The sequence below is a fragment of the Engystomops pustulosus genome, chromosome 5 (genome assembly GCF_040894005.1).
Source record: "Engystomops pustulosus chromosome 5, aEngPut4.maternal, whole genome shotgun sequence".
NCBI lineage: Eukaryota > Metazoa > Chordata > Amphibia > Anura > Leptodactylidae > Engystomops > Engystomops pustulosus.
Window position 1 is genome coordinate 108,959,516 of NC_092415.1, and position 23,839 is coordinate 108,983,354.

Sequence of the window (23,839 nt, forward strand, 5' to 3'; positions counted from 1 at the left end):
AGAATTTTAGTCTGGCCCTCTAGAACCATTCCAATTTCTCAAGTGGCCCCATAGAAAAATGAAAGGGAATCTGTCACCAGGAGACCCATTTTTAGCACTCCCCAAGTCCCCACAGAGCATAGTACATATGCTGCCAAAGTGTTTTTGTATAAAAAAAATAGGTTTTACAGAAAAGATATGTTATATTGTACCTTTCATTAGCATCTGCTGTGTGACTAGGCAGTTGCCAAATGGGAGGGGCTGGAAAGGAGAAGTTCCCTTTAAATGCCCACCACTGGCCTAGATAGTCATTGATTAAACAGAGGACATTGTTCACCCTGTGGTATATTTTCAACACACACATTATATGCATATACTTCCGGAATACATACCTATAAGAGGCTCCCTGTCAACCCTGCTTATGTAATCTTTTAACTTTCTTCCGCCGACAATAGGGACAGCTGTTGTAAAAGTAAAAAACATTTGTAATAAAAAATTGTTAAAACAAATGGAAAGCAAATGGAAAGCTCCTATTAACATTGACCTGTACAGGTGGCCGCAAACCCGTGGCAAACATACCATAGGGGACTAATAACCTCTAGGTGGGCATGTGTACCGTCACTCAAGGGCTACGGCTCAGGTGAGCATGTTTGTGTGAAAGGTGTAGTGACTAGTTTAGCTTATGCCATAAAACGGAGACAAAATTTTGATGCATTTATATTACTTTTTTTTTTTTTGTTGTGAAATCATGACCACTCCTTAGAGACCACAGCCAGTTATCATTACTTGCAATTAAACGGTCTTAAACTGCAATTAAAAGCCTTAATAAATGTGACGCACAGGACCATAAACCACCTGAGTGAAGTTGGCCCCCCCACCTTGTTCAAATTAAACAAAATTGGTGTCAAATGTTTGTGCTACGTTTGTGCTGGTTTGTGCAGCAGAAATTTTCGTTTGTGCCGCTATTGTTTTTAAGATTTTAATGAAAGTTTCCAGAGGTCATCAGAGGTCAACCAGCCCCCCCACATTGCCCAAACCAAACAAGGCTGGTGCCAATCAATTCTGCTACGTTTGTGCTGCTCAAATTTTTGTTTGTGCTGCTTTAGTTTTGAATATGTGAACAAAAAATTTAAGGTCAAAAGTTCAAGCAGCCCCTCCACATTAACTGAATCGAACAAAACTGGTGTCAAACGTTAGTGCTATGTTTTTGCTGGTTTGTGCAGCAAAAAATTTCGTTTGTGCCGCTATCATTTTTAATATAATCATACTTTTTCCAGAGGTCATCAGAGTTAATTTCTTCCAAAGTACAATGTGTTTGCTAGCTCCCCCTGGTGATCAAACCAAGGAAGTGTCACTAGGTTTGTTTTTTACCAGTTCATCCTTTAACCCAGGGGTCAGGAACCTTTTTGGCTGAGAGAGCCATGAACGCCACATATTTTAAAATGTTATTCCTTAAGAGCCCTACAACATGCCTCCCAGTAGCTTGGTAGCCCCAGCACATGCCTCCCAGTAGATAGGTAGCCACAGCACATACCCCCAGTAGATAGGTAACCACAGCACATGCCTCCCAGAAGATAAGTAGCCCCAGCACATACCCCCAGTAGATAGGTAACCACAGCACATGCCTCGCAGTAGATAGGTAGCCCCAGCACATACTCCCAGTAGATAAGTAGCCAAAACACATGCCCCCAAGTAGATAGCTAGCCACAGCACATACACCCCAGTATAAAGGTAGCCACAGCACACACACCCCAGTATATTGGTAGCCACAGCACATGCTTCCCAGAAGATAGGTAGTCACAGAAAAAAAAATGAATATTCACCTGCGCTCCCTGCAGCCAGCTCCTCATTGCACCCACATTCTTCTCTTTGAGCCGGGCTAAACAATGGCGGCTGGGTCACACAAAGATAACATAGCTGCCTGTGTCCAGTGATCAGTCTAAGACACACACAGCAGCCACCTGTCTGAGAGCCAGAAGCAGCCAACAAAAGAGCCACATCTGGCTCCCGAGCCATAGGTTCCCTACCCCTGCTTTAACCTATGTAAACACCTGAACATACCTTAAAAATTATAGCGGCACAAATGAAAATTTTTGCTGCACAAACCAGCACAAACGTAGCACCAACGTTTGACACCAGTTTTGTTTGATTTGAACAAGGGGGGGGGGGGGTCAACTTCACTCAGGTCCATAAACCTCTGCAAATACAGTAAAAAATGTGAAGTCATTAAAGGAGGAAATCTACAGTAAACATACCTGGCTGGATATTCGCTGGAGCTTTTCCTTTCTGATTTTCTTGAGCTTAAAAAAAAGACCAAAATAAATGAATACAGGCGGTCCCCTACCGAAGAACACCTGACTTACATATGACCCCTAGTTACAAACAGACCTCTGGATGTTGGTAATTTACAGTACTTTAGCCTTAGGCTACAATAAACAGCTATAACAGTTATCACTGGTGTCTACAATGAAGATTTATTGTTAATCCTGGTTCTAATGACAATCCAACATTTTTAAAATCCAATTGTCACAGAGACCCAAAAAAAATTTGGCTGGGGGTTACAATGATAAAGTATACAGTTCCGACTGCATACAAATTCAACTTAAGAACAAACCTACAGACCCTATCTTGTATGTAACCCAGGAACTGCCTGTACAGGTTTCACACAGATACTGAGTGATGTCACATAGCTTTTTAGTGATCTCTAATGCATGTGTTTTTATCCACAGGAAGTAAACAATGAAGCTTCCTGTTGAATGAAATCAACCAGAGATCTAGACCCGAAAAGGAGTCTCTACCAAGCACAGAAGATAACACGTCTTATACCATATTTCAATTGCCCTTGTAGTAATGTCAGAAGATATATGGTATCCCAGCATGAGGCTAGTGTCTGTGTTACCCTCAACAATCCACCAGTTTAACTAGCAAACAGCGACAGTTTTTGCTTAGTAGCTAATAGCACCCCTGATGGTAGCCTGGCGTTGCCAGCTAGCAACCACCGATTGCCTCAAATTTCTTGGTGTTTTTTCTTTTCAAATAAAAAATTTTTAAGTTAAAGGTTTATACAATTTAGCACTTATTTAAAAAAAAAATATGTTGTTTGTGTATTAACTCTAAATAAAAAAAAAAACTTGTTACATGAGAGCAGATAACAACTGAAAATGTTGACCTGGGCATTAAGGCACCAATGACCCTCAGTCATGAAGAAGTTAATGGAGAAAATATAAAGTAGTCATACCTGGCTGGGTATTCACTGTACTTTTTTCTGTCGTATATCCTTGAGAGAAAAAAATTAATAAAGAAAGAATCCACACAGATACGAACATGAAATGAGAAGTACTTTCAGTCACAATTCTTTTAATTACATTCCATTAGTTTAACTTAAAGGGGTTTGCCCATGAAAGAAAAATCCCAAATTTCAATCCCCTAGAAATGTTTACACAAGAAAGATAATTTTTAGCCCCTTACTTTACAATATTACTCCGTGTTATTGCTGTTTTAGCTCCTATAACTCCTTGCTGGCCAGTGTTAAATTCCAGAGTGTGGCCAGCGACTCTCTAAGCCAGGGGCCCCCAAGTCAGGCAGGAACCTCCATCCGTCCGGACAGAAAGCTGCTGCCCGTCACTGTCGGACCTTTTCCTGTCCGACAGCCGCAAGAAGAAATAAGATGCGGGAGCAGAAGTGAGTACAGGATTTTTCTTAAACAGCAGTAAACCATTGTGCCAGCCGGGGGACCCTAATATATGAAACAATTCATTATGGGAGCAGCATATAAAACAACCAATGGTGGTGGTTGGGGGGGGGGGGGGTGCTTATAAAATACCTAATGGTGGGGGGGTGCATATAAAACAACTAATCGTGGGGGGTGCATATAGAACAACTAATGGGGGGGGGGTATATAAAATAACTAATGGTGGCGCGGGACATATAAAATAACTAATGGCGGTGCGGGACATATAAAATAACTAAATGGTGTGCGGGAACATATGAAATAATTAATGGTGGGGGACATATAAAATAACTAATGGTGGGGGGTAGCATAGGAAATAATTAATGGTGGGGGACAGTCTGGTAATTGATGGGGGGGGGCAGCATAGGAAATAATGGAGAGGGGTCCCAGTATATTTAATAATTAATTGACCCAATTAATTAATTATTGGGCCAATTTATAAAAGAGTTCACAAGAGGGTGAAGCATATTAAATAATTAATTGAGGGGGGGGGCAGGATATTACGGATGCCGTCACATGTACCGCTATTTATCCGGTCCTCCAACGGTCTGAGAGGGACAGTGAATGGCCCCCTATGCAAAAAGTTTGGGGACCCCTGCTCTAAGCAGATACATTATTATCCATCTAGTTCTGTGAGATGCTGTGTGCTGACAATGTGGTTAGATTATCAGAGTCCAGGTTTGTATACCCTTTCATTTAGCTGCTGGACATTCTACTAGTATCTGACCACCACTGGGGGCCGGCCGGCCGGCCACCCACCACTGGGGGGCCGGCAGGCTGCACACTACAGGGGGGGCGGCAGGCTGCACACTACAGGGGGGGCGGCAGGCTGCACACTACAGGGGGGTGGCAGGCTGCACACTACAGGGGGGGCGGCAGGCTGCACACTACAGGGGGGGCGGCAGGCTGCACACTACAGGGGGGGCGGCAGGCTGCACACTACAGGGGGGGCGGCAGGCTGCACACTACAGGGGGGGCGGCAGGCTGCACACTACAGGGGGGGCGGCAGGCTGCACACTACAGGGGGGGCGGCAGGCTGCACACTACAGGGGGGGCGGCAGGCTGCACACTACAGGGGGGGCGGCAGGCTGCACACTACAGGGGGGGCGGCAGGCTGCACACTACAGGGGGGCAGACAATAATGATGGTTTCTGAGAACATTTTTAATACTCCAACTCAAACTGAAGTCTTCATGACTAACATGATGCGGTACTGAAGTTGCTGAATAATGCACAATTACTGAGACTTATTCTAGGAGTATGCTAATCTACCCATTAGCTGTTGCTGGGTGGCTGTCTCCCATAGAGAAAAGCAGAGTTTGCAGGAATCTATGATCTGTAAACTACATTTTCGCTAGGGAAAGGACAGCCACCCAGCAACAGCAAACACCTGCCTGCACGTTGCAGTCCTAATGATACTCTCAGAATTGTAACACTATATCTGGTTATGGAGGTTGAATTTGATTCTAATAGATGGCTTAACAAAGGCACATTAGTCCATAAAGATCGGAAGTTTGTAGACCGCTGGTCATTCCATAAATTATTTTGGAATCTCATTACAAGCTCCTACTTACTGTTATGTTACAGTGGATTTACTTCTATAAATTGTGTACATACGAGAAAATAATTTAAAAACGGAGCTTGTTCTATAATTTAAAAACTATTATAAAATAACTACAAAAATTTTAAATGAAAGGAGGCCACCAAAGACGAAAAATTCTGAGGTAGAGCCTGAGTCGGTGGAGCTTTAGGAGGCACCATCCAGGGCGCACTTGAAGCCTTAATTGTATGCATAGTAATACATTCAATCACATTCAGTCGGAATTGGATGCCGCCTGTACCCATTAGCTGTTGGTAGGTGGCTATCCTTTCCCTAGAGAAAATGTAGTTTGCAGATCATAGATTCCTGCAAACTCTGCTGTCCTCCCAAACCTAAAGCCAAAAGATTCAGGGTTAGGGTTCAGATTTGAGAATATTGTCTTTGTTTTTAAGGCGATATTCCCATGAAGACAAGATTCTTAAATAAACTCAGGATAACAAAATAACACATTAATATTCACTGTTATTAACAAAAATACACAATTTCACAGATATAATTCCAAACTGTCTCTCTCAATCCTGGTGTACACAATTTTGATTACTACAATTTGGATTCTGACTAAGTCTTCTTACTATGGTCGGGCAGGGAAGATTCATGACCAAGGCGCGCTGCGTCGAAACGCGATGATTGTTTGCACATTAAGGCTACATTCACACGATGTATGCCCCCTGTACCGTAGTATGGCAGGCACAATTCGGCGCCAGAGTAATATGTCCTATCTCTCTCCCTGCTATGGAACGGTATGGTCCCGCACCATACCGCTCCTGTACACTGCTGTGCCCCCATTGCTGTGTATGGCGGACGTATATACGTCTACCATGCGTTTGTGTGAATATAGCCCAAGTCTGTACTGTTCCTGAGATGCTAATAAAGAGGACTGCTTTTATACTTACCCAGGTGGGTTCCCGTGAGTGCTGAGTACTGTCTATTTGTTCCATTTGGATTCTATGGCTGTTTTTTACTCTGTGCACAGAGGCTGATACCAGAGGACTTTGAACTCCAGTTTGTTGGTTGAGATGAATACATACCTATAGGTGTTACATTACTTTTGTTTTAACAAAATAACACACTCTCTAATTCACTGCTATTAACAAAAATATGGCATTTCACAGACATAAGTCCAACCTGTCTCTATCAGTCCTGCTGTACACAATTTTGATTACTTTCGATTCTGACCATAAATCCTCTCACTATGGTCGGGCAGGGAAGATTCTTCTCATGAATAGCTTCTCCTGCTTCAGGATGCACTGTGCTCTCTGCCTCCTGTCCCTTAACCCTGCAATACAAGACCCGCTTGGACACAGACACTTCCTGCTGGCAAGCAGCAGTGTGATGAGATTACAAGTTACAGATTAGATCTTTATAGCAGGGGGAAGAAGGTATAACAGAGCTGTGTGTGTTATAACTGAGATATGGAATGGCTGGAGTGTGTCATTGTGGTTTATATCCAGCTCATGGATCTCATCTCTGATCTGCCTCCACTCTCTTTTTTTGTGTGTCAGATATTATTGTATGTTCAGTAGCTAAACACAGCATCTTATAGCACAGAGTAATCTTGAGGGGTCTGCGCACAGAGAGCCCCCGCTAACACTCTGGAATTTTACACTGACCATCACGGAATTGTAGGAGCTCAAACAGCAAGAAAAATTGTGAATTATGGGGGTGAAAAATTATTTTTATTGTGTAAACATCACTAGGGGATTTTCTTTCACGGGCAAACCGCTTTAAAATGTCTTTGGCATTTAATACAAACATTTCATTATAAACCACAATCAGCAGGTAGAGAACAGGAGAAGTTATATAGGTGTGGGTCTGTTTTAAATTCCAAAACAAAGCAAAAGCAGAATTATTGTATAAAGCACTGAATAACCTTATTTCTAGTATCCAAGCCATTTGATGTTTTAGAAGAAGAATAATTAATCTTTATGAAAACAAGCTTCTCAGTGCATCTGGGACAGGGCTGTGTCTGCTGTTATAATCTTTTACTTCTTTAATACCTTTCTACAAGGGGTATCAGTTACTGTGTATAGAGGTGCTTCTAAATAAAATGATAATAAACCAGGTGCACCAGCATGGAGCACTGAGAATTTAATTTGTATAAAGCATAAAAACTGTATTTTCTCAAGCGTGTCCAGCCATGCTAGTGTGAGGCGATGCATATGCAGAGCAGCACTGACTACCCTTCCCAATCCTGCTGCATCTTTCATCTCCCCTCTTTCCCTTCCCCTACACATTCATTTACCTTCCAGCTACATATACAAATAAGATTTCTACGTACACATAAAAAACTCCTAATCCTCCGCTCAATACATCAATGGATATAGGTGGTTTGTTTCTAGAGAAAAATTAGGATGAGGAGTTTATGTGTACATAGAAATCTTATTTGTATATTTGTTTTAAGTCTGCAACCTAGGGACTGTTGCCAAGGTCCTCCTTCCTCCATCTTTTGTTGGGTATACCTTGACCAATTTTTGAACCAATGTTTACATCTACTTCCATATTGTGCCTTGCTGTATAATTTACCTTCCAGCTGCTGGACCACAGAGAGGTGTCCTGGGTCTGTGTCCTGTCGTACAACGGCTGGCTTTACAATTGTTGCCTTCACTGCAAAGGATTGGAATTCTTCTGCAAAGAGAACCCAGGTACTTCATCACTTCCACATACACAAGATAAGGATTATTTGCTTGCAGGAAAAGCACTTTAAAAAGATCACACACCCTCCTCCATTCATCACAAACACTACACTATTTGAGACTATGAAAATCAACTTTCCCACACCTTAAGTTGCAATTGCCATGCACCCAACATGCACTACATTCTTCTCGAATAAGGGATTAAGTAATAACGTTTTTTGACATATATATTCCAAACCTGGATCATATCCCCTTCCTGCTTAAAACCGTGGATGAAATCCTGCACTGATCCATGGTACACAGATTTTACACTGGATAACTGCTCCGTTCATGGCCTACTGTGCCCTTTAGAAAGCAAAATGTGCCCTCCTATAGTTAGACCTGTATTTCCTGGAGGCCGCAGCACCTCACAGATAGGGGTAACAGCTTCTACTCTCGCCCATACAAGTGTATAGTAGAGTTGATTACATACAAGTTCAACACAACAGCCTCCCATGCAGAAGTTGCATGCACGCTGTCTATGACACTTGTACAAGCAGTTTTACTCCTTAAAAAAAAAAAAAAAAAAGCTTGAAGTGTATAAATATGCATTAATCTTTTTTCCTGTTCTTGCAATGTAAATGGCTCAGCACAGGCATGATGAGAGTTGTGCTGTGGGCAGGTGGTTAGAGTTTGTGAGCAGGAAGCTTTAAAGAGGGGAAGGTACTCAAAACATTGCTTATGGTATGTGTACGTGTTGTCTGCAATTGGTCTGTCCAATTCTGTCCAACTTGATGGATAGACTTTTACGCAGTACGCATGGCACTAGGCGACTTATTCAGGGAAAAATCCCATCTGCTATGTGGTTTACCCTTAAAACCACCCACTATTTTTGTACTTGGGTTTGGCATGGTAATTCTCATTGTCTACATTTTGATAGCAACCAGAATAGTTATATGTACCATAGATTGTTGTACATGTAAATAGAGTCACGAGATTGTATGTGATGACATGACTACAGTATATATATAAATATTGATATTTATTTTGGTTCAGCAATAACTATGAATTCTTGGTCATGATAAAATAAGACCTCCCCTAAAAATAAGACCTAGCGTCGCTTTAGGAGCAAAAATTAATAAAAGGCACTGTTTTATTTTCAGAGGAAACACAATATTTATACAATAAAATATGTTTGCCTCTATTTTCTGTGCTTAAATAGCCAACTGAGGTAATTACAGTAGTCTTTCATCATGAATTAAAGGACACCTGCAATCAGGTCACTACATATTTCTGTCACCACTATCTGTTGTAGCAGCTCACAAGGAATCCATCCCACTCATGAATAAGTTGGACATCTGAATGTGTTAATGATTCATTGGATGATTCTCAGGTCATTCTCATACAACTTTAGTAGCTAATAGTTTAAGTTAACAGGGATGTAGAGGGACAATGGAGGGATATGAGCAATGCTTTCTAAATATGAATATACATTTTGTTTTGTTTAATTTGCCTGAAAAGTTTTCTCCTTAACCAAAGGGTGCACAATCTTTTTACATAACCAGATAAAACTCATCCTACAGAACTGGAATATGGCTGATGGCACCGCACAATCCTCCCCACCAGTCTATGGTGGATGACAAATTCACAAAGGCCATTGATAGGCTCTAATGACCTTCAAATCCAACAGACCGTAGCACATATAGTGATGGGCCTTTTCTTTACTGCCAAAAATATGTCTTTATCAAAATTCCTTGGCCCGCTTAATAGAACCATATCTGCCCCTTCCACTGTTCACAGCAGTGCACGTCAAGGATGCACTCTCTCCTCTAATATATGTCCTGGTTTTTGAGCACCTCCTAGCGGCCATTAGGGGTAGTTCTGTTTGGAAAAGAATAGTGACCATCTAGTTTTGTCCGTCATAACGATAGAATAGATACTCTACGCATTGCCGCTTGCAATGCAGCAAGTTCAGCCACAGTCTCAGTGGAAACGAGTCATCTTAAGATCGTGCATGTCGTGGGACAGAACAGAAGTCTTAAAAGCATCCTGGTAGTCCAGAACAAGACCCTCTGGGCAGTGGGAGTTTAAGAATGAATACCACTACTCAGGATGCAGAAAGGGGCAGGATATTAAGCCAAAATGGGATGAGCCTCCATACAGGACAGGATGTGTCCCCCAAAGCAGCCCCCCCCCCAAGGGCGTCTCCTGTAGGGACATGATGTCGGAGATGTTCTAAGATACCAAAGGACCAGAGAGCGTTTTACCCTATTTGCCACATCATATTGGTTCGAAAGGGTATAGTGGCCAGCAGGGCCCTGGAGCAGGGTTCAGCAAAGCAACAGTGGTGCAAAAAAAACAGATAATACGGATATAAACACCCCCCGCCCCCAGACACCCACTGCAGAGGGTAAAAGGGTAAAATATGGCAAAATATACAACCAATATTGAAACAAATATGATTTATTGAGCAAGCTCCAGAGTGAGGAGGGGTATGGGATTCCCCCCAGTGAACAAAAGGATACAAGATCAGCCAGCCAGGACAGGATTGGTCTCTTTGAGGGGAGCGGCCCCTCGTATACAGCCACACTGTAGAATCAGGCTTGATCCCTATTCACAATGCAGCTGCTAGCAGGGTAGAGACTGACTTACGCGCCTGGAAGTGCACCAACTGTGTCCGCTTCCTCTGCGCCTCAATAGAGAAGTCTGGGAACACCATGACCTCTGCATTGTCCACTCAAGTTATCCTGCTCTCAGGATAAGCGAGAATGGCATCTCAGTCCATATAGTTGAGTTAAGCAATGAACATGCGTGGTGGCGGGCGGAGTGGAGGAGGCTTGGGGAGAATGCTGTGCGCCTGTTCCACCACAAAGGAGGAGTCAAAGCTATCACACCCGTAGGTAGATATCAGCAGATTTTCCAGGAAAGTAATGGAAATTCAACCCTCTGAGCCCTAAAGCAGGCCCACAAAGTGGACAATACATCTTCCCAGGCGATTTTCCTGTTCTTCGATGCTCTAATGCGGCTTTTCTAGTTGGGCTTTTGATGGTCTTCCAGATCCCCCACTCGTTGTTCAACATTGGTAACTCGCTCCCTAGTCATCTTTCCTAATTAGAGCAATGTCCACCTTAACCCCGTCAATTCTTTCAGTAAGGGACTTTTTGTGTTTTGAAATTAGGAACAGAGGGCAGTTTAAGCGACCTGATGGCCCTGTCACGGGATGAGGCAGCAGATGCTTCCGGCATTTTGAAGGGCTCCAGCTTCTCAGCAAGTTCGTCTGATTTGCTGCCGGGCGCCATGAGCAGCAGTTAAAAACCAGGGGGTGAAGTGGCAGTCCAACAAGATATCAGCATGTATGGGTGGGTGGGGGGGTCCCCTCTGGAGCAGTCCACACGATTTAGCAATACAGCATCAAAGTGACGGAAAACAAGCGATGCAAGACAGGGAGGAGAGTAGGGCCGGCAGGGGGCTGTAAATTGAGGCCCGTGCTTCCAGGCACGACCAGGCCTCTGTGGAATCTAGGCCCTGCAGATGGCAGGATGGGGCACACCTGGCTTGGTGCCGATCTGGATCCGTTGCTCCTTGGCAGCTTTTGGGGAGTCCGGAGAAAGCCCCAATCTCAAATGGTCCGGCAACCCGGAAAAGAGGTGTCCGCAGGGGGGGTGTAGTACTCTGGCTCCTTCGTGTGGTAGGCCGCAACAGGCCGGAGCCAGATAAGTGTCTCTCGATCGGATCTCGAATATGTGTAGGGCAGTTTTAGTGGCTTATTAGCCGGTTAGTGTAAGGGGATGGAGCCAGATTAAAGTTGCACAGCAGGAGCTCCAATACAGTGCATTCTGCCAGCTGCACGGCTAAGCACGCCCCTATTTGGCAGACTTAATATTCTCAAGATGACACTCCCTATCTAGATTGCTATATGCATTACAGACCATTCCAATCAAAGTTTAGAAAAGCTATACTTCGTTCATAACTTCATTCAAAGACGGCTATGGCGGCAGTATGGTGCCACACGTGCCGCACATGGGTAAAAGATAAAGCATGTTCTATCTTTCCCTGTGTTTATGCGTGTGCGAGCACACATTCTACTATGTTTGTGTGAATGTAGCCTGATGTTTTAACAGGAGAATATTAAAATATTATAAAGGTACTATCACTAGATTTTAGTGGACATTTTAGTGGACATCACTTCTACCATCAACATAAAGCATGATAAACCTACTCAAAGATCCAGGCAACGTGACTGTGGTAATCTTATATTTGACCTTCTTCCTTCTAAAATAAACTTTTAAAATTAGGCCAATGAGTCAGAAGGGCTATAAGGGGCATTAACAGAACCCCTCCGTTATACTGTGCATGGAATGCTTCCCCACTCTCACTGTGTGATGGTAGATTATATCGGGTAGAGGAAGGGGTGAGGTGCTAAGGGAGCAGAGGGGAAGACACTGTGAAGTCTGTGAAGTTGCAGCACAAGGGGCTCTGGTAACACCGCCAGAGCACTTAATCACATAATTTAAAAAGTTTATTTTAGGAGAAGGAAATAAGATTACCACAGTCTAGATGCCTATATCTACATGTGCCCCTGGTTTAGGGAAATAAGATTACCACAGTCTAGGTGCCCCAGGTTTAACATTCTTAATGTTCATGGTAGATGAGAAGGATGAAATGGGAAAAGTACTGAGGTATTCCTAAAACATTTCACCAACAGAGGACTATTAGCTTCTGCTCAGATATTGTTGCTTTATAGTGCACAACGTACATGAGGATATAAAAAAAAATACATTTAAATACTATTTGCTAATGGTATTTCTCATTTGTTTTGGCCTTACGTAAAATTATGTCCAAAATGCACGCAAAACTGCATTCCTGCTAGGATTGCACGATGCATCTTAAGTTCGGTAGCTTTTCGGTACTCATAAAGGCAGAATGGTTCAATACCAGGACTCCACCATTCAGTGGGAAAGCACGTTCTGTGTGTGAGCCGGGTAGAGAAGCGGTCAGTGAGACGAGCAGAGAGATTGTGTGCCGTCACTGTAGCACCTGAAGTAATTTATATTCCTCCACTGAAAAGGACATTACTGGACTTTGGTTTGGATGCATTTCAAAAAACATGTGACTTGTTTGTGTTACTCACTCCTTAGAGCTTGACCCCCACCTTTGTGCTCCTGTACAGCTCCACCTCCTGTTCCTTCTCAGAGGTCACAGCCTGGTCACCCTGACATCAGTGGAGGAGGGACAAGCTGTACAGGAGCACAAAGTTGGAAGCAGCCTGCAGCTCAGACAAGTCACATGTTGTTTTTAGAAATGCATCCAAACCAAAGCCCAGCCTCTGTGACTACCCCAGGATTTTGTCAGGACGCAAGAGTAAGTTATAACACGCAATTATATTGTAATGCAAATGCTTAGAAAAGGCAGAGAGGCATTTTTGCACTGCAGGTTTCATGGGATTTTACAATCTGTCTTTAGTGAAAATGAGGTCCCTGGTAACAGGTTCCCTTTAAATCCAAGAACAGATTAACAACAGTTCATAGCAAGGATTGGCCTCCCCCGGAATTGGCGCAGGGTTGCTGATTGTAAGGGAAGGAACCCGCCGAAGGAACGCTTCTCTTAACGAAAGGGATAACGAAGCGTTATCCTTAGGGTGCATTCACACGTGCCAGTAACGCATGCGTATAGCGTAATGCGAATAGCTGAGAAGAGGAGATTTGCCTGATTACATCGGTGTCTGAATTGCAACAGATGCATTAACTCCTTACTGACCAAGGAGTTGCTGTGGTTTTCATCTGCTCCAAAATGCACAAAAATTGCAGGGGGCAACAATTGGTGAAGTGAAAAAAATTTGGGTATTTTCCTGGATAAGGTCAAATTTGCAACAACTCTGGTTCCGTTCATAGAGCCCAGAAGAACATGAAGGTAAGAAGCAAGGAAAAAGTACAGGGTATTATGTGCACTTCCAGGTGAGTGTAGATACATGGAGGGTAGGTTCACCTTCAAATGTTTATTGACAAAAATTGGATTACAATGTGATGCTGTTCAGTCACAATTATGAAGGAATGATGTGATGAACGTTGAAAAGGACTAAAGGATGATTTAAATGTTTCTAATCCACAGGGTAAGTAAATAGAAGTATGACATATATAACTGTGAAGATTACAACCTGGGGCAATAGCTATATTTACTGCAGGGCAAGCAAAGGTAAAAATTGCTGCAAGCGTAACTAGCCAAATGGCCGATGCAGACAGACGCCCTGTAGAAGAGGCTGATGCGTTGTTGAAACACATTGTCATGCAATTTTAGTCAAACATTAGAAGCTCAACCTTCTGTCAGTGTACTCACCTGGAAGTGTGCACAATACCTTGTAACTTTTATTCTTGCTACTTCCCTTCATATAGTGAGTTTGACAGGCAGATTTAATGATCTGCTCCTTCAATATATGCAGAAGGAGCAAAGCTGCAGCACCATCTGCCACCAAAAGACTATGGCCACAATGTTCTTGCTTTATGGAGACAATGCTACATTTTAAATAGAAAAATGTTATGCTGAATATTTTTAAACTTGGGTTTTCTGTAGACATACTTGTAATAGGCTTAGGTACCGCCTTATTATCTTGAACCATCACACTGGTGCTAGGAATTGCTGCTGCAAAAAATACAAAATAAAATAAAGCCAAGTGTTATTAAATGGATGAAATATAAAGTTACCAGAACAATTCTCTTTATTAACATTGGTCAATATCTTATTCCATATTGTGTTATCCCAGAGCATGTGGTAACACAAAAGTGGATTTAAAAACCCTTAATCTTTACCATCTCCGTCTCTAGACTGTAGCAGATCAGATTCCAGAAATGAGAGCTGATCATCATAGAGCAGAGATCTGTCAGCTAATCCGTGGGGGTGCAGGTTCCCACTTATGAGATAAGTTCCCACACTCCAAAAAAATACTGGAAGGTTGATTAGATTGTGAGCCCCATTGGGAACAGGGACCGATTTGGCAAACTCTGTGCAGCACTGCATAATCTGTGTGCACTATATAAAGGAATTATTATTATTATTAAATTTGCTCAAGTGTCAACAGTAAACGCAAAGACATATTATTATATGTCTTAGGGTGAATTCACACACAGTATGTGTGCTGGAGGTGAGGAGGAGGTGCCCCCCCCCCCTCCCTGCATAGAAAACAGCGGTGCACGGCCGCAGACTCCCAGAGAGATAGTGAATGCTCTATCTTTGTGCGGCCCGGATCATCGCCGTGCCGATATGGCCGTCTATGGGGACAAATTTGCCTCAAATTTGCGGCCGCATATACGACCCCGCAGACGGCCATGTGAATGAACCTTTACCAGAAATCTGTTACTACATGCCTTATAAACATAGACACTTGTTTTTATCAATGTGTTGAGAAGACCAAAATCTACATAGACTCCATTTTGCACTATATTATAAATACTGAAGGTAGAAGCTGTAACATCTAAAACATCTCTTTTCTACACCCCAAGTTCTCCATCTGTTTGGCCATAATGTTTTTATGTATCTGCTCTAATAAAAGTGACATTTCTGTCCCCTGTGTTATATTTTATGCTGAATACTTGTGCTGAAAAACCGTAACTCGGCTTACATACGAGTCTATTAAAAAATGTAACTCTGTACTCACCTTTCCGAAGTCCTCCGTAGGTCCTCTTATGCTTCCGATGTATTACTACGGGGGGCTGGCAGGCTGTATACATTCACGGGGGGCGGGCAGGCTGTATACATTCACGGGGGGCGGGCAGGCTGTATACATTCACGGGGGGCGGGCAGGCTGTATACATTCACGGGGGGCGGGCAGGCTGTATACATTCACGGGGGGCGGGCAGGCTGTATACATTCACGGGGGGGCGGGCAGGCTGTATACATTCACGGGGGGCGGGCAGGCTGTATACATTCACGGGGGGCGGGCAGGCTGTATACATTCACGGGGGGCGGGCAGGCTGTATACATTCACGGGGGGCGGGCAGGCTGTATACATTCACGGGGGGCGGGCAGGCTGTATACATTCACGGGGGGCGGGCAGGCTGTATACATTCACGGGGGGCGGGCAGGCTGTATACATTCACGGGGGGCGGGCAGGCTGTATACATTCACGGGGGGCGGGCAGGCTGTATACATTCACGGGGGGCGGGCAGGCTGTATACATTCACGGGGGGCGGGCAGGCTGTATACATTCACGGGGGGCGGGCAGGCTGTATACATTCACGGGGGGCGGGCAGGCTGTATACATTAACGGGGGGCTGGCAGGCTGTATACATTAACGGGGGGCTGGCAGGCTGTATACATTAACGGGGGGCTGGCAGGCTGTATACATTAACGGGGGGCTGGCAGGCTGTATACATTAACGGGGGGCTGGCAGGCTATATACTACAGGGGCTGGCAGGCTATATACTACAGAGGCTGGCAGGCTATATACTACAGGGGCTGGCAGGCTATATACTGGGAGGCTTTGACCAATGAATTTCCCACCCTCGGCTTATACTCAAGTGAATAGGTTTTCCTAGTTTTTTGTGTTAAAATTGGGTACCTCGGTTTATACTCAGGTCGGCTTATACTTTAGCATATACGGTACCTGCAGTCAGCTTGGGAACTGCATTGTTATCTTGAAACTTTGCAATATTTCCTCCACTGGTGCTAGGAACATGTGCTGTAAAACAAAAAAAAATTAATAAATAAAATCAATCATTGCTAAATGGATGAAAAATATGGTTAGCAGATTTACCATTTTCAAAAATACTCAGTTTCAGTATACCAGTGATGGCGAACCTTTTAGAGACCGAGTGCCCAAACTACAACAAAGACCCACTTATTTATCGCTAAGTGCCAACACAGAAATTTAATTTGTGATTTATACTCCCTGTTCTGTCACAGTTTTCATTGATACCAGCACCTGAGGACACCAATAAAGCAGAAAATAGTCCCAGGTACAGCTGTCACTTTAAAATAGCTCTGTGCACAGCAAGTCCTGGGCTGTCTGGGACTGCAGGAAGATACCTAGAGTCATCTCTGGTGATGGCCTGAGTGCCCACAGAAAGGGCTCCGAGTGCCACCTCTGGCACCAGTGCAATAGGTTCGCCATCACTGCAGTATACCATGGGGAACCTTTGACCATTACATGACTGGCACTCAGTTATTTACATCCTACTTACACATGCCAGTCAAAATTGTCAAGTGTAACTGTTACTTGAGATAAAATGTAATATTGTGTGTGTGGGGGAGTAATGAACCTCTAATATACTTCAATAAATTCTGCTTAGTTTGTAAAATAAATAATAATCAAGCTTCTCACTACCATAGAATGCGTATTCCAGCATGAATAGAGACTGCATGAGCTCAAATCTAATCTGGTTGTGTGTAGAAGCTCTGGCAGAGAGGATTGACTGCCTTACTTTAAGCTTGAATATAGTGCTCAAAGCATACTACGGCCATCTTCAATCCTGTGCCATAGGAAAGTAAAAATAACATTTTAACTAAGGACACCTGGTCTGTTTATTTACAAACTAAAGAGAATTTCTTAACCCCTACGGTACTCAGTGTCTTTTGGCCTTAGTTTTCGAACGCTATGAGATATGCAGGGGATTTTGAGATTGTTTTCTCGTGACACATTGTACTTCAAATTGGTTTAAAAATTTGGATGATATCTTTTGTGTTTAGTTATGAAAAAAATTTGGCTAAAATTTGGAAAAAGTCTTTATTTTCAAAGTTCTAAATTCTTTACTTTTGATGCAGATAGTCATAGCACCCAAATAAATTCATAACTTACATTTCCCAAATGTCTGCTTTATGTTGGCATGGTTTTAAGATTCCACATATTTTACTAGAATGTTATGAGGCTCAGAATTTGGGTGCCATTTTTAAAATTTTTGGGATAATCACCAAAAGTAATATTTAGATGGACCTTCTCAACTTTTAATTGACTGTGAGAGGCCTAAATAATAGCTAGCATTGTTAATGACCCCATTATGGAAACTACATACCTCAACGTATGAAAAACCACTTTTAAGAAGTTTGTTAACCATTTAGGTGTTTTATAGGGGTTAAAACAAAATAGAGGTGTGGTCTACAAATTGTAATATTTTTTCACAATACATTCATTTTGGGTGGAAAATTAAACATTTATAATGGATTAAATGGAAAAAGGCTCCACAAAGTGTGATACCCAATTTCTCCCGAATAGATACCCCATATGTGGTGGTAACCTGCTGTATGGGCGCACAGACGAACATGGAAGGGAAGGAGGTGCCATGCAGTTCAAATTTGCTATGTCACATTGTTCAGGCTATAATTTTTTTTGTTTTTTTTTTTTTATTGTGGACCTATAGGGGCTTATTTTTTTGCCACATGAGATGCACTTTTCTGGTACATAATTTTGGGGCATCTATATCTAATTGGTGAGATTTTATTAACTCTTTGTTGGTGGAGGAAATTAGAATCATCAATTTTTAGGAACATTTTTTTGTGTGTTTTTTTTTTTTTTGCCTGTTTATCATACCGTAAAAATATTATATTTTTATTCTATGGGTCTCCATGATTACAAAATACCTCTATATATATAGTTAATTTTAGCATCATCGACTTTCATACGCATAATTGTTTTTATTTTTCGCCTCACAAATCTTTAAGGGCTTATTTTTTGCGAGAAGGATTGTTCTTTTTAGTGGTCTTATTTTAGAGTGTGTAACTTTTAAATCACTTTTTAGAGCATTTTTTAAAGGGTATTAATTACAAATTATCTTTATTTCGGAGCGTTTTGAGGTTGTTTTTTACAGGGTTGATTTTGCAGGTCCAATAACGATTCTGTTTTATTATGCAGATTGTCACACACGTAGTGATACCAAATATGTGGGTGTTTTGAGTATTTTATTCAATTTTACTGAATAAAAACTAATTTGGAGAAAATTTTGTTCATTTTAGCATCACCATATTTTCATATGCATAACTTAAATCTGGTTAAGGGCTTAATTTTTGCAAGAAAGATTGTTCTTTTTAGTGGTCTTAATTTAGAGTGCGTAACTTTTTAAATTAACTTTTTTAATTATCTATTAAAGGGTATTTTTTATTCATTCTGTGCTAACTTTAGTGTTTATAACTTTTTTTTTTTTACTTATACATACCTGAACCAGCAATGCTCTGATCGCTTTTCATTGTAGAGCAGTGTAAACTGTCTGAGCATGCAGACGCATGCGCAGACAGTTTACAGTCAGACCCAGAGGGGTCTGACTGCGAAGGAGATCGGTCAGCCCCGGAGCACTCGGCAGACTTCGGGGCTGCCCAGTAGAGGATCGGATCTTCCGATAAGCGGCACGGGGGATCCGATCCACCCTTACACGCCGCGATCATGCTTAAACGTGGCGTGTAAGGGGTCAACACCCCGATCGCGGGTGTTAGCGTGCGGTGTCAGCTGTAATAGACAGCTGCTGATACTGGTGCTGGATCCGTTCATGAGCCAGTGCCAGAAGCAGGATGTTATACTACGTCCTGGTGCGCTAAGTATCTAGTCACAGGGACATACTATAACGTCCAGGTGCGCTTAGGGGTTAACTAAGCATATTAGAAAAATGTTCTCAACACTCCCCCACACCATCAAAAATCATCTGAAATTGGGGTATATTCTGAACCTTGGCACCTAGAAAGACAATTGGCTTCCCATTAAAGAGGAACCTCTCTCCTTTATTATAGTACCAGTATGGTATTGTGTTTCAAAGGTTAAATAGAACCAAAGATGAACACTGTTAAAGTTACAGTAAAAAAAAAAAAAAAAATTTAGATTTTTAACCCCTTGCCGCCAAAGCCACTTTATTTCAAAACTGACATGTGTCACTAGAAGCGATTGACTTTGGAACATATCTAGGCGATTTTGAGATTGTTTTCTCGTGACACTTGAGCAAACAATGCGTGACAAAAAAGTGTAAGAAGTCTTGATTTTCGAAATTCAACATTTTATACTTTTTTGTCAAAATAACTTGATTACTAATATTTACCGAATGTCTGCATTCTGTTGACATGAAGCTTAGAACTTTAGGTGCGATTTTCCACATTTATAGAAAGAAAAATTATACTTTTGAGTGGCTTAATAATAAGTAAAACTCCATAATAATAACTCCTTTACTTATATAGCGCACACAGATAACGCAGTGCTACACAGAACTTGCCAAATCAACACATTTTTAGAAACTACACCCTCAATGTATGTAAAAAAAAAATTTATGAAGTTTGTTAACCCTTTTTTAATGGGTTAAAACAAAATGGTTTGCAATTCTACAATTTTACATTTTTTGGATAAATGGATGTATTTTTCAAATAATTTACACATTCTTGGTGGATAAAATACCTAAGCGCTCCAATAAGTTTCATACCCAATTTCTCCCAAGTATGCCAATACTTCATATGTGAACCTATGCCATTCAGAGCAGATTTGCATTGTCCCTTTGTACAGAGCTGGTTTAGAGCAAATTTTTTTACACGATTTTCAGTGGTACCATTATTGTACCATACAAAATATGTGGGTTTTTTGGTGATTTTCTTATTTTTTGAGATATGTATAGGGAATGTTGGTGTTCAGAGGACTTCCAAAACATAGGTTGATTCGATTGTCAGCTCCATTGGGGACAGGGGCTGATTTGGAAAGCTCTGTGTAGCGCTGTGTAATCTGTGTGGGCTATATAAATAAAAGTATTGTTATTATTACTTTAATTAATAATCTTTAAAACACTTTTTAACCCCTTACCGACATGTGACGTAGCATATTGCAGCAAAGGCTTACTGGTAACACTCGCGATCGGTGCCAGCCGCCGGCAAAGCTGCGCCGCCATCTTTCCAAGGATCGTTGCTCCCCGTGTCGTCATCGGGGAGCAGCGATTTTTAGCCATGGTAGCCTCAGGTCTCACAAAGACTTTGTTTTAACTCATTAATTACAATGTGCTATCAGCACATTAAAATCCCCATATACTGCCATACTATAGTATGGCAGTATATGATACGATCTTCCAGACAACCTTCCAGGGTTAATGTACACTACGATGCCGGTTAGAAAAGAGGGAAGATAGAAGAGGAGCCGCGACGGGGATCGGGGACACAGGAGGGTGAGTATTATGTTTTTTTTTATTTTATTGAGCCGAGGTGAAGTTTTTCAGCCCATTTTTTGTGCTGAAAAACTTGGCTTATACATGAGTATATACGGTAAGTAAAAAATATTATATGTATAAGGTTACCAAGGATATTGTCATTTCAAGCAGAACAGAACTGCAAAATTGACCAGGACAATCAAGCACTGAGTAGCCTCTGTCACAAAGGGGTTAAACTGAACCTGTACTGATCATATTATGGGAAGTAAAATTATAGAAATAAACACAATGTTCAACCATGGTGTATGCAATAGTGCGCTTTATTGCTGCTTCCTTTAGCACAAATTGAAATCAATAAAAAAAAAATCTCAAAACACTGTACATAAAACATATGAACATAAACCATAAAACAGATGTACATAACAAATTATAACTGTGTGATAACTGTGAAAATGTAATCTTTACTTGCTTTACAGGAAATCTACATACATTATAAAGCAGCAATAAATGAATCCACATCGCACCCTGATGCAGGATTTGGCTTTTTTAGGTTTTGTATAGTCTCACATTCATAAAATAGGAAGTTTAAAAAAATATGCTAATGAGCTGCAAGTACTCTAGGGGGAGTGTTATTGCTTAAAGGAGCTCTTGTGACGCCCTGCCAGATGACGTCTGGCTCATTTACACATTAATTACAGCAAGTTTTGGCAACCATAAAAAAAAAAACTATTACTAGGCCAGATCCAGTGCCTGGATCTATGAGTAAGTTTACTAGGATTGAAATTGATGTTAGATTATCTTTAAAAGAAAGACACTAGACTTGGAGATCAAACAGTTAAAACATCCTTTTTTTTATTTAAAAGGGCAGAAATATAAAATAGCCCAGCGTACCTGGCTGAATATTCGGTGCAGCTTGCCCTTTCCCATGATCTTGAGGTAAAAAAAAAAAAAATACAAGATTAAACAAAAGCACTCACACATACAAAGGCAAGAAGGAGAAGGAAAAACAGATTAAAAATACTGTTAAATACCATTTGAAATTTAAAAGAAACTTTTTATGCTAAACAGTGTGCGATCTCGCACACAAACTCAATATATTTATATACTGCAGCACACCAATGCTGAAGGTAAAAAAAAAAAATAAACCTAGTGAATTTATTTCATCCACAACGCTATAAAGACTGTATATTAACTACATTCAGCGTAACTTAGGAAAAACGACATGGACCAGTAGTTTTCGGTTTCTTTTTAAGTCCTTTGCCTCTCTTACATCGGAGAGCAAGATTAACTTAAGTCCCCTCCCCTCTGAAGATGGGGATTTTTCTTGCTGCGTAAAAAGTTTTCAAATTTCAAATGCTGTTCATTAATTGCTTGAATTTGATAACATTGTAAAGCTTTTAGAAATATTATCGCCCAAGTCTATTTTCAGATTTTGTATCTGACGTGTATTCATCATATAAAGCTCTATGTAACACTATGCCTTGTGTTACATTCATGAACAGAGTGACATCATCGCAAGTCCTTTAGCCTTCTAATAATAGCAAACTGTACACCATAACATGAAATCACAGCAGCCTCCATGGAGGATGGAGAGTAGTAGAAGTCCATGGAGGCTGCTGTGACTTCATGTGGTCAGATACATACATGGGGTACAGTTTGCTATTGTTAAGAGGCTAAAGGACCTGAGATGATGTTACTTTGGTCACATGACATGAATTGTGACCAGTAAGGAGGCATAAAGCATAGGGAGTATTAAAAGAGAGAAGCCAGATGAGCAGGACACGCCTTCTTTGATGCCAGTTCATTTAATATAAAAGGTGATTTATGTGGATGTAAGGAAAACAATTTTTAGCTAAAAGTTAGTTAATAGGGTTCTGTAGGAACCTGTCACTGACTGTATATGTGCAAATGTGGGGACAGGTTCTGTTTAACATTTGCTAAATTTTTGAAAAATAGTTTCCATGTATATTTGTAGTTTTTCAAGATATTTCACTGAAACCTTTTTGGTAGACTCTGTTTATGTATCTATCCATAGACAAATATTTTATGTTTCAGTGTATACTGTATACAGAGAGAACAGACTAATTAAGGTCACCCACTAGACAAGCCCTTAAAGCAGCGTTTCTCAACCTGTGGGTCGCGACCCCAGAGGGGGTCGAACGACCAAAACACAGGGGTCGCGATCCTATTATGTTTTTGCCGCGATTCGCGGAAAAAACGGAGTATAACACGTGTGATAACTCACTGCTTGAGGACCTTCCTGCTGTATACAGGGGAAGCTTGAGGACCTGTGGTGATGTCATCATCACATGACCCTCTGGCTCCTCCTCTATACAGACTCCCGCGGAACAGACTGCTCTGCTCACAGTGAGTAGAACCTGAAGCAGCAGGAGGGGAACCACTAGAACTGGGTTCAGGAGAAGGGGCAAAACTGGAGACAGGAGGGGGGACACCAAAACTAGGGGCAGGAGAATGGGCAAAACTGGAGACAGGAGGGGGGGGGGACACCAAAACTGGGGGCAGGAGGGGGGGGGGGGGGACACCAAAACTGGGGGCAGGAGGGGAAGCACTAGAACTGGGGGCAGGAGCAGGGGCAAAACTGGAGACAGGAGGGGGGGGCACGAAAACTGGGGGCAGGAGAAGGGGCAAAACTGGAGGCAGCAGGGGGGAGGCACACCAAAACTGGGGGCAGGAGGGGAAGCACTAGAACTGGGGGCAGGAGAAGGGGCAAAACTCGAGACAGGAGGGGGGGGGGCTAGAATTGGGGGCAGGAGGGGGGACACTACAACTGGGGCAGCAAATGGAGGAACCAAAACTGGGGGAGGGGGGAC

The 23,839-nt window shown here is 42.1% G+C and overlaps 1 protein-coding gene across 3 annotated transcripts in view; it reads right to left on the reverse strand.

The window, feature by feature from the left end:
* Nucleotides 1–23,839, reverse strand: part of LOC140133141 (uncharacterized) — a 103,587-nt gene that overhangs the window by 49,655 nt on the left and 30,093 nt on the right. For all 3 annotated transcript variants that reach the window (XM_072152896.1, XM_072152895.1, XM_072152897.1), the window contains exons 7-13: nt 21,900–21,938; nt 16,517–16,591; nt 14,494–14,556; nt 7,832–7,933; nt 3,218–3,256; nt 2,235–2,279; nt 372–440 (exon numbers count right to left, since the gene is read on the reverse strand). In XM_072152896.1, coding sequence (XP_072008997.1) covers nt 372–440; nt 2,235–2,279; nt 3,218–3,256; nt 7,832–7,933; nt 14,494–14,556; nt 16,517–16,591; nt 21,900–21,938 — 432 coding nt within the window. The remainder of the gene's footprint in view (nt 1–371; nt 441–2,234; nt 2,280–3,217; nt 3,257–7,831; nt 7,934–14,493; nt 14,557–16,516; nt 16,592–21,899; nt 21,939–23,839) is intronic.